This window comes from Halyomorpha halys, unplaced genomic scaffold (assembly GCF_000696795.3).
Source record: "Halyomorpha halys isolate HHAL.00 unplaced genomic scaffold, Hhal_1.1 Scaffold448.1, whole genome shotgun sequence".
In the NCBI taxonomy this organism is placed as follows: Eukaryota; Metazoa; Arthropoda; class Insecta; order Hemiptera; family Pentatomidae; genus Halyomorpha; species Halyomorpha halys.
The window spans coordinates 1,080,454-1,096,217 of NW_027107821.1; the positions used below are offsets into that span (position 1 = coordinate 1,080,454).

General features: G+C 29.4%; 1 protein-coding gene across 2 annotated transcripts; it reads left to right on the forward strand.

The window, feature by feature from the left end:
* The first annotated feature begins 180 nt into the window (after positions 1-180).
* On the forward strand, positions 181-15,763 carry LOC106682861 (zinc finger protein 253). 2 transcript variants are annotated; one of them, XM_014423946.2, is made up of 10 exons: positions 181-507; positions 617-820; positions 898-958; positions 1,039-1,245; positions 2,265-2,460; positions 4,637-4,834; positions 4,904-5,071; positions 5,153-5,345; positions 8,353-8,741; positions 11,544-15,763. In XM_014423946.2, exons 1-9 carry the CDS (start codon positions 385-387, stop codon positions 8,734-8,736), a joined length of 1,734 nt encoding a protein of 577 aa, XP_014279432.1. In that variant the 5' UTR covers positions 181-384; the 3' UTR covers positions 8,737-8,741; positions 11,544-15,763. The 2 variants fall into 2 exon arrangements, with proteins under 2 accessions (XP_014279432.1, XP_014279430.1); XM_014423944.3 differs by having other exon boundaries at positions 8,353-15,763.
* The last annotated feature ends 1 nt before the right edge of the window (position 15,764 follows it).

Below are 15,764 nucleotides of genomic sequence, written 5' to 3' on the forward strand. Positions count from 1 at the left end.
CTTTCGCCCGAAAATATCACTAGATATTATTTATTATCGGTTATGATTATCATATCACTAAGACAATCCGTATTTTGTTTCTAAAATATAGTTTATTAAAGTATTATCGATAGGAATATACACTAACTAGATAATTTTTAATCGAGTTATGTTATTATATCGATTGTTGAAATTAGTTACGTTTGATTATTATTGTTATTTACAAATTTAAAGTTGTTATAATGTTGTCATTTAATAAATAATGTCAACTTTAGTTGAAAACAACCAATTACGATTGTTAATGTTCAATATGATGGACAACATTATTTCGTCTAGCGAATTGTCTTGTTGTAATATACTGAAAGAAAATCTTAAGTTGTTTTTTTATTATAGTTTTTTGTGGTGATGGCGACAGACACTATTTGTCGCTTGTGTTCGTCGGACTGTAACAATTATGTGAAACTTTTTGAACTAGAGAGTGAAAAAACCAATCTTGTTGAGAAAATTAAACAATGTCTTCAAATTTGGGTTTGTACAAAGCTAACATTTTCAACTAAAGACCTAATTTTCATGAAGTTGTCAAAACAATTTATACGTTATTTGAATAATGTATTAATTATCATTAATCTTTATTTAGATTTGTCCAGAAGATTTGCTGCCTAAAGCTATTTGCTTAGTTTGTTGTGGAAAATTAGAAGAGTTTTTCAGTTTCTACAGCTCATGCCACCAATCCCAGAGTTGTTTAATGGAAATTTTCAAGAAGAAGGATATTCAGAATAACTCTTCTCCTTTTAATATTTTTCCTCTATCTGAGAAAGGAAGCGAAATTTATCAGTTAACTGTATATTCCATTGTTTTTATGTTTGGATGTATGAAAATTAGTTTTTTGTTTAGACTAAACGCAGTGTAATTTTTTAGAACTTTGATGCCAAAAATGACTTGGATTATGATGTTGACTGTGTATTATTAGACGATCGAGGTATTTGGTGCTATCTAATCATTATTATTTGGGTAGTTAAAGATTTTTATTGTTTACTTACTCTGTTATCTTTTTTCTAGGTAGTGCTAATGCCTTTAAAAAAAAGAGGCCTAAAAAACATACTTTTGATGATGTTTTAACTGAAAATTTCAGAAATGAAAAAACTGAAATCACAAAGCCATCAAAATCTAGAGAAATTAAAAGTGAAAGTCAAGATGACGAAAGAAGTGACTTAGATGATGATCTCTTTGATTTTCCCAACTCATCGAAAAGTTACTCATCAAAAAGTATATTATTCAGATTTAATTTGAGTCTATTAAACTTATTATATAAATAAGTTTTTAAGTATGTTATCATGTATTTCATGGGTAACCAATAGAATTGTGGTCCCTATTTCTTAAGCATTACTCTAACATTGTGGGTTGACGTTTACTCATACACAATGAGATATGGTCAAGCATTGTTGTACATTATAGTATGACATCACACAATTCCTATTTATTTGAATTTTAGCCCTATCTCCACTGAACATGATCTGCTGGGGGTTTGTCATCTCTTAAGCGAGTAAAGTTAACTGCTGTTATCCAATTAAACTAGTAATATTAATAGTATAGATTATAATTATACATCTTTATCCCTTCAACCCATGAAGAGTCAGGGGTACAGCACTTTTTTAAGTAGTACTTGTTACTAGACTAATGGTTGTGCAAGGAGGAGATTTTGTCTTAATCATGCTTGATTGCCTGATTCTCCTCAATTAAGGTTACCCATTTCATGAGGTTGGATGGAATCAGGAGAGCATAGGGTTGACTCACAGCTACGGTAACAGAATGAATATTAATCTGCCACAGCTGGATTCGAACCCGGTTCCTTGGAGTTAGTAGCACAGTGCAGTACTACTTAGCCAATGCTCTCCTAGTATAGATTATAACCCTTGATAATACAAGATTGTATACACCTACCATGTTGGAGAAGTGCTTGAGGATTATCACCCATTATGTTATTTTCCGAGATGAATCTTTTCCTAATTCAGTTATTCCTTTCAGAAATAAAATGGAATTGAATATTACTTCAATTAATTAATTTATATAACAAGGAGTACTTCATTAACTTATAATTATGTAGGTTTTATATTTTTAAAATATACTTTTTTGATTGTGAAACTTGGAAAAAAATAAAATAAAAGTAAAGCTTTGTGGATTCCACCAATTGAAAGATCTCGTTTTTGTTATAAAGAAAAAGTTATAGTCCAAAATGATGTATTTTGACATAATAGTTTTATTTGTAATGAAGATTCTATTTTTAGAAATTTTTGAGAACTATGTTTGGAAATGCTCAGACTGTGACAAAGAGCTCTCATCATTATCATCATTGAAATTGCATTATCAAGAAGTTCATAACCAAGCACCTAACTTTAAATGTACCTATTGCAATAAAGTTTACACTCGATATAGAAGTTTTTCAAGACATGTAAAACTACATGTTGGTTCCAAAAAGTACAGGTAATACGCAACTTTTTTTTTTATAATGATTAGATTCAATAATAATGATTCTTGCCTTGCATTATACATTAGATGACTAATTAGTGGGGAACAGATTTTCAAATAAATGAAATATGCTTAAAACATACATACCTGTGTATGGATTAACTAGCATTAATTTTTGTAATTTCACAATTTTATCAGTAATAAAGTGTAGATTTGGTTCAGGCACAGGTAAATAATACACCCTAAAATCTTTATTATTCTTTCATTACAACTTTATAAAATAAAGTATGTTTAAGATACTTGGGATTCCTGTCACAACTTTCACAAGGGACTTGGGTAGTTCCCAGATTGCCAACGATCAAAGTGACATAAATCAGAAATTAGGAATTTATGATAATAATAATAAACTATTTTTTACCATAATTTTTACTAATAACACAAAAATGTAAATAAATAAATGTTGGCCCAACTCTAAACTTTGAAATTTGTCTCAGTGCCTATTTAGGAGATGCCCATTTTGATATTGATATTTGATTGTAGTCCCGTTAAATTGTTCAAAAAATTGCTGAATGGCTACAAAAATTTGGGTGTCTTAATTTTTTGATATGTTGTCTAGTTGTTTTTGATTGGTTTAATGTTGAAAATTTTTAGTTTCCAATTCTTTCTACCTCTGTAACCCTTCATCTTGAAAAACTGCTAAACTTTTGGGCTATTTTTGTTTATTAGAGTTTCAGTATATGAGAAGTAATTTTGACTGATTGTACTTTCGTTGGTATTGTTTGGTCTATGTACTTTTCTAAAATTTCTTGTAAATGTTTATTATTTTATTTATAGAAAGGTATATCATCTCACTAAAGCACAACACAAATCTATATTAAAGGTATATTTACTGTTTTCTAAATACAGTGAAGAAGAAATAAAGCTCTGTTTTTGATTACTTTTTTTGCCCATGTGTAAGGTTGTTGAAATATGTTGTGTTACTTTAAATCATTGACATGTACCTTTTTCCAGTGGTGTTACAAAACCAAAAATTGCTGTCTCCTCAAAAATTTTGATCGGTAAATTCTGAATGAATTTCGATGTTAAAATATTTTAAGTTGATTTAATTATTTTTCATTGTAACAAATTAAACTAAATAAGTTCTCTAGGTGTTAGTCTCGACATGAAACATTATAAATCTTGCATAGAAAAAAGAAAATTGATAGCTAAAATAACTTTAGACTTTAGTGGAGAGCTTAGTTAGAATATCTAGTGCTTTTCTATCCCTAAATTTTATACTTACCTTAAATCTTAAGAGTACTTTTGAAATAAAAAATTATCCTTTATCAATTGCTTTTAAATTTTCAATTGGATTTTCCTTGTTGACTAAGCATAATAATAAAGAGTGTCCCAAAATTAACTCAAGATTTAAATTTGCTCCCATTCATGGTCATACAATGAACATGTTTTCATTGTTGACTAATATTTTAAAACTAATGAAAGTTTGGCAGCCATAGGTCGAATATTTTGTACAAAATATCGTTAGAATAGTGATTTAACTTTGTCAACTGTTAAAAGAGAAATTGAGGCAGACTGGATCAATAACTAAACACACTGGTGGGCTGAAAACCGTACATATGTCAATATCAAAGCAGTATGAGAGTGTTGGTGAAAGTACAGGAACATCAATTCAACATCATGGACGAATATTACAAACTTCAATTGACACAAGAACTGAAAGCTAATGACTATGCTAAGTAAAGATAATTAGTTGATTGGATTATTGAACATCAACAAGTGGATGCCGATTTTTCAAAAAAAGCCATTTCAGCGATGAAGTACATTTTCAGATGGTGAAAAACCTTAATAAACAACATATTGTGATACATAGCAATATGTCTGGCCAGAAATAAACAATTAACTAAATGAACCATAAATTACTATAAATATTATATACTATAAATAGATTTTCAAAAATAAAGAAAGGGGATAGGCTGATTTATCTTTGTTGCATATATCTCCAATTGTAGTGCAGGGTCCTCTTGAACTAGTGTGCTTAAATATTTTTGGTTATCACCAACCAACATTGTGCTTTATTTATTTTTTTCTGCCAAGACTCCTGTTGGAGTCCTATACTGCTTGTGGTTTATTATTACCTAAATAATTTAGTATAACATTTCTATAACAATAATTTTGATTTTTTATATTTCAGTTGTAATATATGTGGTAAATGTTTTTCTCAAAAAACAGTACTTCGGTCACACAGTACTGTACATAGCGAAGAGAGGCCCCATGTTTGCCCCCAGTGTGGCAAAGCATTTAAACAATTCAGTTCATTATATCTCCATAGTAAATGTCATCTACCCGAACAAGCTAAACCAAAATATCCTTGTTCTGTATGTTTGAAAGTGTAAGTAATCAGTCTAGATATGATAAATAATCCGTCATTTTCTCTCCTTCATTGAATTTGCTGTTTCAGGTTTTCTTCTAAACACACTGTTGAAACCCATATGAAACTTCATACAGGTGAAAGAAATTTCATTTGTGATATCTGTGGGAAACGTTTTATTTCTAAAGGTAGTTTGGACTACCACATTTTGGCTCACAATGATGCGAAACCTCATTCATGTCAAGTTTGTGGCAAATGGTTTGTTTTACTAACTATATTATTTTAGATGTATTTTTTTTTAATAAGAAAAATATTTCATTAGGAATTTTATATTTCTAGTTTTAAAACCGCAAGACTTTTAGCAAAGCATTCAACTGTTCATACTGGAGTTAAGCCTCATCAGTGTGATGTATGTGGTAAACAATTCCGAGAAAGAGGTGCTTTGAAGGAGCACAATAGAATACATACTGGAGCAATGCCTTATTCATGTGAATATTGTGGCAAAAATTTCAGGTTTAAAGGAATCTTAACTGTAAGTGGAAATTTGATCTTTTTTAGTAGGCTCTTCTCCTTGTTAGGATTCTATTTTTATACAATTGTTACATTTTTATTTATTTAAAAAAAATTGAATGAATTGAACTGGGATAATGTTGGTTTTTCTCATTAGATTGAAATTTGTTGCACCTCTCAATTACTGAAAAGCTTACTCATAAAACCTTACAATTTTAGCTGAGTTTGAAGAAATGCTTATACGTTATGTATATTGCTTTTCAGATATAATTTTTTAATTGATTAACCTAGATACAGACTCCTTGTCTACAATATAAAAGTTTTTAATTAAGAATCATGTTGAGGATAATATTTTGCTAAAGATCTCATTCACAGTTCTTAATTCACCTATCAGATAGACAAGTCCTACAAAATTTATTTTCTAGATTAAAATGTATAGGAGAAAAATAATCAGTGGCTTATTTTACCTTTATAGTTCTTGACAGATTGAAATTATATAGCAATATCATAAAATAATTATATGGCTATTAGTAATCCTGAAACTTAAAATGGTTTATTATTTATATATGGCAGTGATATTGTTTTGTGTACTGTTGTGTTTGATGGCTCAGAGCCAAGTTAAATGTTTAGTTAAAAATCTTACAAAGATTAGCCATAGTTTGTACACAACTCCTCATGCTGAAATTTAACTATTATAAAGTTTATCACTGCAATAAATAAATAAATTCACTTTAAGTGTAAGTCCTAGAGTGCTACCAATGGGTAGTTTCTCTACACGCCTGTAACACTCCAATTTAACTTAGATCAGATTTACTAAATGTATTATAATGTACAGTTGTAAATAGCAATAAATAAATATTAAAAAAAAAAAGTGTAATTCCAATGCCTGAATATTACCCATAAACCTGTTATAATATTAACCATAAGTATGTGTAGAGCATGGAAGCTTGTTTCAATTAAATTATAATGATTAATCACCATCTGATCTCTATTCTTTGGTTTAGAAAAAGCTTGGGTCATTTTCATTTGTTTTCTGAAGTTTGAATTGTCCCAGTTTTAATTAATTTTAGTCGTGAGTTTCATAGACATTCCATTTTCAAAATAATAATTAATAATGGTGTTGAGAGTTTCTATGATATTTTGCTCATCGAAATAAATCTTTATTTTAATTTTAGTTAACAGCTGAGCAGGTTGGGGATAGGTTCTGGAGCGGTTGATTCTGAAGGTCATGGGTTCAATTTCAACCTGGATCAGTCCAAATTTCTTTCTCGGCAGCCCCGGATGAATCTTGACATACCCACTCTAGGGCTGTATAGGTCCTCAATGGGAGACTTGAACCAATAAAAAAAAGTGTAATCTATGACTGGATATTTGGCTCTTAGCAGCAGTCATTGGAGGGTTTGATTTATAAGCAATAATTTGTGACTGAAAAGACTTATTTAGCATGTTTTCTCTTTAAATAAAGGAGTCTAGTGTGACTGTATTATCAGAATAATGTGGCTAGCTGCCTGAGATAGTTAACCAAGATTTCCTAGGGTGTTTATCTTTCATACTCCCTCCCCCCCCCCTAATACCTTAGAGACAAGGTAATCTATTTCGAAGTGATTTGGACAAATAATGATTGTAAGTCAAATACATAGGGATCCAAAGGATAGTATTGGCATAGCCTGTATTGGCATAACAGGAACATTTTACACAACACCAACTAAGGCATTAGAAGTCTTCTTATTTAAGAATGAAAGAAAATAGACAGTAGAAAAAGATTGGAGAATATATTGGTCATTCTACAATAGCTAAAGTGGTGGAATGCGAGTTACCAATATTACGATACAGCTCACCACCGCTAGATAAAACACCTACTCTGGACACCAAAATTAGTTGCCTATACCCAAAGACAGGATTGGGTGCAAGGTTCAGTAGGAACCCTAGGAGATTATCTGCCCTGTTTCGCTAATGGATCAAGAAAGGATTCAGTTGGTCTAATGGGGGCTGTAGTCTATATAGAAGACTTGGGCATAGAACTATGTTTCTCACTAAGCAAATACTCGACTGTTTTTTAGGCAGAAGTGTGTGATATTCTGTTAGCAGCTACATGCCCTGAAGTCATCAGCTGTGAAAGGACAGGTATCATCATATTTTCAGATAGTTTAGATTGATATGCATCTAGATAGATAGGCAGATGCCCTTTAAGCCTTTGAATCACCGAAAGTCACCTCTACATTGGTGAGAGAGTGCTAACAAGCTATTAGAGTAATTGGCAACCTCAAAGAAGCGTAAGTTAGTGGGGTCTCTGGACATAAGGGAATCACTGGTAATGAAAAAGCTAACCAGTACGCTAGAAACAGGGCTAAGCACCCTCCTATGGGGCCAGAACCATTCCTAAGCAACTCTAAAAGGCATCAGTGCAAAAAAGTTCTTGACCTGACATAGAAGATAGCAGGCAAGGAGTGGAGGGAATGTATAGGGCTAAGACAGGCCAAGATACTAATAATTAAACCCTCTACTTCTAGAACTAAGTGGCTGCTAGGCTTAAACAGAAACAAACTCTGATTGCTAATAGGAGTTCTTACTGGTTATTGCAGACTTAAAAGGCATCTTAAGATTTGTGGAGTAGTTCAAGATGAAACCTGCTGCTTATTTGGACAGGTTTCAGCAGCAGATTGCGACCGGTACGAATCACTAAGATATAGGCTTCAAGGCTCTGATGGAATCCTACAAAATGAGGCTTCCTCTATAGACTGGGTATTCCTTTTAAATTTCATTAGAAAGTCAAAAAGGTTCAATATAGAGGAATAAAAGTTATAAAAAGAGTCATTCCATTGGTCTGTCTGGGGGTTGGCAAAAAGGACAAACTTGTCCAGGACAATTGGAAGGACTTGTTCCCCCAATCATAACCAGTACCAGTAAGTTTGATTATTCTTTATATTGTTAAGATTGTCCATCCAAATATTTGTTTTCATGCTTTTGTGAACATTCACTTTTATTTTTCTGTTTGGTAAAAACGGGAGCTCTATTATGTTTATTTTTAGGTTCATCGGCGACAACACACTGGAGAAAGGCCTTACAGTTGTGGAGAATGTCGTCGGGAGTTCACCAATTGGGCTAACTATAACAAGCACATGAAGCGTAGGCATAAAAGTCGACCGTCACCAGTAGCCAGTGCATCTGAAAACATCTCCGTAGCCCAGGATACCTCTTTGGTCTCCCCTCCACCTCCTCTTCCTCCTCCTCCTTATATAGAATGTGCACCACCACAACCCCCGCCTCCTCCCTATAAGTTGCCTGAGGATGACACTTTCAGGGTTCAACCTCCGCCCTCTTATCCAAGCCCTCCACCCTCCTATCCAAGTCCTCCAATACACATGGCCTATTATTTACACCCACTTCATGGAATTTTGCAGAGGACTGAATAAATAACGTAAGCTTCCATATTTTTAGTTTCTCTCTTTATATGTATGAATTTTGTTATTTTTCAGTTTTGAATGTTTACATACAAACATTTATTTACTGTATAAATATCGTTTGAGGAATACCAAAGTGGCATATCTGAAAATTTCTGAAAGAAGCAAGTTTGAATTATTTTTAATTAGTTGCAGGTGTAAGTTAGCAGTTAATTTCTAGTTTTGATATATCTCAATTGTTAATTTTATATTTTTAACTAGTGATGTCACATATTCCATAGATTTGGCAATAGTTCAATAACACTATCGATATTAGTGACTACCATAAAGCTTATTAATAGTTGTTAGACTATCAAAACGATTATTGATGGCATTGTTGACATAACACTGTTTCTCAAAAATTTATTCTTTTGGTATCGAAAGAAATAAGACTTAAAAAATTAAATTATATAATTATAGAAAATTAAATAAAAATAAAGAAAGATTTTGGTTAAGTTGTACATTATAAAGTCTTGCCTTGCCTCCTTGATCACTAATCAATACGAGTGCATTTTTTAGTACTGATATACAATTATTAATAGCAAATTATCATGTGTGATAGTTCTGCTCAATGAACTTTAAAAGCACCCAGCTTAAGATAAGGAATAAATCTGACTAGGAATCATAAGAATATTTATCAATAATATTGATAGTTGTCAGGTAATATTGTTGAAATTATCGATAGTCATAGCTATTGAACTATCACCGAGCCTAATGTTCAATTAGGTATTTTTGGTATCGTGAAGGGAATAGAAATTGCATGTTAGAATGCAACAATACTCTAAATGTCCAAATTTTGCTACTTGGCATTGCAACTATAACATGGTGGCCATAAAAATTTTATAATTTTTTAAAAAAAAGTTTAGTTATAAATTATATTGTTTTATTATTTGAAAATGTTTTAATTTTAAAAACTAAATTTATTGTACCACCATTACCAGTTGGATCTATATCCACAAAAATGATATGGAGAGTGGAATAGCCATTGTTATAAAAAAATGGATTTTGTTCTTTTTGGTATATATCAGTACTCTTAGAAAATTCTATTCTTTTGAACAGTCTGTATTTTAGTAGTTTTTTTTCCAGGGACAAAATAGTTTCACACATATTATCTGCTTTTACATGTCTTACTGATAATAGTTCTATTTCCTCTTGTATTTTTATTTCTTGAGTTGGACAACTTAATTTTTCAGCATATTTCAATCAGAGCTAAAATATAATTCTTTGTCTCATTTCTCATTGCCATTAATTTAAGTTATTTTTAAGTGTAGACATCTGATTACTTTTTTAAAAATATTATTTATTTAATGTTACAGTTAAATACCCTTACTGCATCTAAACTTATTTCTATGTGCAAATTATCTTTGTTGATTATCAAGAATATTAGTTTATTTTATTATAAAAAATCCTGCTTTAATTTAAAAGAAAAAAATCAAAATTAAATATTTTAAGTTAGGTACTATAAAAGTAATTATGTCTTAGATATATTCAATATTAATTGTATATAATATAATTTATTCTAAGTAACAGTTATATTTAAACTGTATTAACAAAATGTAGATTCTGCGCCAATTAGTCGAGCAAAGTTAGGTAGTTGATATGTGTATTATTTGTATGTTCTTATGATTTTTTTTTCTATTATTTTCTGTTTCTTTCACAACTGTTTTATGAAATATCCTAGTTGTTTATCTAACTATAGGCTAAAATTTTTATTTCACTTAGACTGAATTTTTTATTTTTATATTTTATTTTTTCTGTATATTAATTAACTTAAATGAGTTAATAATTATAATAACATATTTTTTTTAACCCAGTGAATATCTTCCAAACCACAAATCATCACAAATATTCTCTGAGCTTACCTTATTTAATATGTTCAGCCACAATACTTTGTAAAGAAGTACTATTTTTTGAACAATGGATGTACAAGGAGGTAATTTGTTCATGATCATGCTCAACTGCCTGATTTTTCCCCTATTATGAGTTCCCATTTTATGATGCTGTGTGGACTCCTTAAATCCACACTGTTGACTCACGTGTACAGTAACAGAATTAATAATTATCAGCCACAGCAGTTTTCAAACCCCCCGGGTTCTTGAAGTTGGTAGGTAATACAACCCCTTACCACTAAGCCACACTCCTTACTTAATTTAATAGCTATCTTATTTGATTTGAAAAGGGGTGGATTATATGACATTGAGTATAAAAATATCTACAATTAATAATCAGAGACCAAATTTTTATGCAATAAAAATACCTAAATCATTTCACTATTAATTGAAATGATGAGTGAAAGAGGCATGTCACTTTTTATTTCTTGCAATAAATTAAATGTTTTGTAAATGCACTTAAGTGATTTATGTATATTATACATTTATTATTTAACTAGGTAATATTTATTATTTATCTAGGTAGTATTTAGTATTTATCTAGGTAGTATTTTTTTAGATCGTTATTTTTTTTTTTAATTATGTTTAATAGTAACAGAAAATTTAACTGGTAATGAGAATGAAAGTGGGGAAAGTCACTTTTTATTTTTAACTATAAATAGAATGTTTTTTTAATGTACTTAAACAATATATGTACAATTGGCTTACCATTCTTTTATATGTGACCTACTAATTTAGAATGATATTTAGTAAATGATTCTTATAATAAGGCCTAGCAACGTATTATTTCTCAAAAATTTAGTCTTAGATTATGATCTAACATAGTTTGCTTTATTATCTATTGATTATAAAGTAATTTGCAATACTGAAACTGAATTTCTTTTTTCTCAGATTTAACCTATAGTTGAGAAGAACAAATTATCATAAATAGACCCTCCTTGTACCCCTAACAACTTATAATATTGCATTGTCACTCATTTCGGTTATAATTATCTACTTTCAATTAAAAGGTTCTATACTGGTGTGTTTTTGCTTTTCTCAATATCTTTTTAGGAGCTTCATACATTTTTATGATGATTTTAAACAACTGCTCATTTGCTCACTTATGTAAGGGCTGGTGGATTATCATTTTTCCTTTTATATCCTAGGATAAAGAATATTTTTTTATCATGTCTTTTAAGTCTGTTTGCTAACTTATCTGTGATCCCACCGGTTATGTTTTTAAAATTTAATTTGCGGCATAAATACAAGCCATTTTTGAAAGTTCACCAAACTCGGAGATTTTGTAACTGTTAGTCCTCCAAACATGTTCTATGTAATCGAATTATAATAATTATTTCTAGCAATATTACTATTAACCAGAAGTGCCTGTTAGTGATTGTGTAACTGTGATCTATGTTAGTTATAATAATTTTTACTACCATGATTGATTTTTTTTGCAACCATGACCTCACTTACGGGAAAAATCCTTATATTATTTATTTATAAAAACTAAATATATTGTTGGTGTTCTGCAAAAAGGGGAAATTCAACAAATTTGGTACTTTTTTCTGGAATAGTCTTCGATACTGATGAGTTTAACGACGAGAAACTGAATCAGGAATGTTCTGGATTTGTAAGAATAGAAACATATTGTTCTTATGTCATCCAAAAAAAATCTTACATGTAATATAAAGTACGTCTATACTCTACTGAAAATAGTCAAATTGACCCTTTTTACATATGTACTTATTTAAAACTATTCTGACAGAACTGTTTATAAGAAATGGTTTTATACTTTATGTTTAAGAAAAAAGTTTAATTTTTTTTCTAGTTATTTATTTTGAATAAATAGGTTGTAAAATAATTGATATTATTGTTTCGCTCATTTTTAATCTAAATCGTATTCCGTTTTATCTGTCACCTATACAATATCAGAAAATATTTTTGGTCAACAGTATTTATAATAACATGTACATTTAGACTAGAAAAAATAGGGATTTTTGTTGGTAGAAATTTTTAAATACTTTTTCCCACATTACACGTTGTTTAATTTGTCTATACCTTTAAAATTATATTTTTATGAGGTCAAATTTGAATTATCAGTCTAAAATAAGAATACATGCCATTAATTTCAATTAAAAAATAGTTTTAACTGTTTATTTAAAGGCAATGTTTCAACTCTCATTGCATTTCTTCATCAGAGCTAAAATAAAAACGTATGGAATATGTGTAATAAAGCTGAAGTTATATTATAGAAGTGACATGTAAATGAAACAGAAATAAATATTTCTATATTGTATCAATTACTGCAACCTCTGTATTATTAATTTATCTGATCACTATTAATTACTATGCCAGTTAATATATATTCTTCTTGGTTAGTAATTATATCAGTTTGGTAATATATATTCTTTTTAATCAATTTATCACTCATTACTATTTCAGTTAATATATCTTTAGGTATTTATCTTAAACTACTTTACTATTCTTGATTTATTTTTCATTTGGATGTCTTTCTGTGCTTTCACCATCATCTCTGTTTTATTTGCATGTCACACACACTAGCAGATCAGCAATGCTTCACACTATTTTTAGATTTAGGGTTGTAGGATAGATTAATTGAATACAATTGAAAGTTCGATATAAATTAATATATTTAGTTATTCACACATAGGATTTAATTAATTGTTTATTATATCTATTTATTTAGTGGTAAATAACATTATATAATAAAAATATATGGTAAACAAATAGAAGTTACCTCAACATGACTTAACCATTCTATAAAAAACTAGAGAGTGGTTTAGGGCTCTGTAAACTGCACCAAAGGTCACAAACTGGATCTATTTAAAGAAATTAGAACAGGTGATATACAATAAAATGTTTGAAATTTTTTTCTTAATTCGAAACCAATATACCGCCCTTTTATCGGCATTAAATCTAAATGGGGTAAAAGATTTTTAGGAGTGAAATCAACTTCATATAGTACTTCAAGAGACACTTATCTAAGAATTAAAAAAAAAAAATCACAAAATAAAATTTTTTTGCCCTAACTTTTCATCTTGATTTCTTTTGATAAAACAAAAAAATAGAAGTAACTACAACACGGTTCAACCTATCTCCACTAAACTTAAGTGTGGTTTAGGGCTCTTTAAACTGCACCCCCAAAAGGCACAAACCAGATCTAATTAAACATAGAACCGGAGATGTAAAATAAAACCTTTGATATGTTTTTCTATATTTGAAACCAATATATCCTTTTATCGGTGTTAAATCTAAATGGTGGGAATATAGGTAAAATTCAGCTTATCAACATTTATAATAACGTGGGAATTGAACAAAAAATAAAGGAGTTATGAACAACTCAGTATCTTTTTAGCTTTTATGAAGACCTGGAATGTGGGGTTGAAGCGGTGGCTATTTCATTAATAAATTGTTGAAACTGTTTCTTAATTGTTTTTCTTGTGTGCAACCCATTAATTTCAATGTTTCATAACATAACATCAAAATGTATTTCTCAGAAAATATTGAAACGTTTTGAAATGAGACTTTTTTTTTTTTAAGTATTTTACAAATGACTTAAAAATGTTTCTAAAGACCTTTCATTAGTATAGTGTTACTTATTGTCCTAGCATTAACTCCTCTTCACCCCTCAAAGCTTATAATTTGAACTTTATCTGACCAAAGTCAGCATAAAATCATAATGAAATAGAATAAATACAGCTTTTAACTTTGAGTTTGACTTAATTTTTGTTGGTTAATTGAACTTATAATAAACTTAAAAATAGTCTACTTTAACTCTTTTTATCGAATTAGCTTGCAAACCTTTTATGTCATTTACTATTTCGGCTAGCCACCTCCCTAACCACACCTTGTGTATACAGTATATCTTGGGGTTTTATTAAACCTTATTTCAATATTTTCATGAATATTTAACTAGTTTTGGGATGAAGCCCTATTCCAGTCAAGTATATTGTACGGCTTCGTAATGAAATCCTAGCTTTTTTTTTTTTTTAAACAATGGGTTCCTCTGTCAACTTTTAAGTAAAGTGATCTGTCCTAGACTAACAATTGTTCTCAAAGAAATTAAGTATTTACTGAATTTTATGTCATTTAGAACAATTTTTCCTTCATTACTATGTATGTAATATTTTTAAACATATTAGAAAATTAGTAATTTATTATTATTGAGTGAGGTTTAGCTGGCTGCACTTTTTTTTATATATTTATAATAGTTAAATATTCATATAATCTTGTAATATTTATTATATTCTGTCACTTCCAAAAGTATTAATAATGTAAATATTTTTATTAAATGAAGTTAATATATGCAAATATGTATATTTTATTGGATAAAATTGCTAGATGTGGTAAAATATTTTTATAATTTAGTTTAAGTTTCTTTAAGGATCTAAGTGGTTAATTCCCATTTTCTGTAGTTATCCTATTTATATATTTATATTAACACATTTATATATGCTTCTCAGGATTCCAGTGTAGAAAGCTTATTTAATTGAATCCTATCATATTATTAAAGGTTAACCAATTATGAGATAGCTCCTAGTCTAGTACGCAAACTACAAGTTATCTCATATTTGGTGTCTCTGACAGTAAGGCGAACTATAAGTTATCTCTTAGTAGTCAACTTGTGAAGATCTGTATATTATTGGCTTGTATGTAAAATAGACCAATTTTATTATTAAACAGTAAAAATGTCAGTGTGAGCTTAATTGTTCAAATAGCATTGAGAAGAAACTTCTACTGAGAAAAAAAATTATTGAATAATTTAAAAACTTTTAAAGGTTTTTTAAAAAAAATTCCTATTCTCGACTCACTTTTTAATTTAACTATTTTTACTTGCAAGCTGACAATATGCTTTCCAATGTAGCATTAGCTAATATAGATTGTAATTAATAGATTAAATCTCAAAATATTTATGCTGACTGATAATTGTGTACCGTGTACACCCCTATGTATCTGCTTAGTTGAAGGGAAAATATTATATATTTATGTTTTCTTTTGATAAGAGTTCATGTTTAATGTTAAATTTAAGTGTTATATTTTTACAAGCAATTTAATTATTAAAATATTTATAGTTGTTTATTGTAATAAATTATATTTAACTTTCAT

Excerpts from the sequence above, each read along its gene's own strand:
- LOC106682861 (XM_014423944.3), top strand. The coding sequence starts at position 385 with ATGGCGACAGACACTATTTGTCGCTTGTGTTCGTCGGACTGTAACAAT. Across the intron at positions 508-616 it reads AACAATGTCTTCAAATTTGG|ATTTGTCCAGAAGATTTGCT; the intron begins GTTTGTACAAAG and ends ATCTTTATTTAG. Across the intron at positions 2,461-4,636 it reads GTTGGTTCCAAAAAGTACAG|TTGTAATATATGTGGTAAAT; the intron begins GTAATACGCAAC and ends TTTATATTTCAG.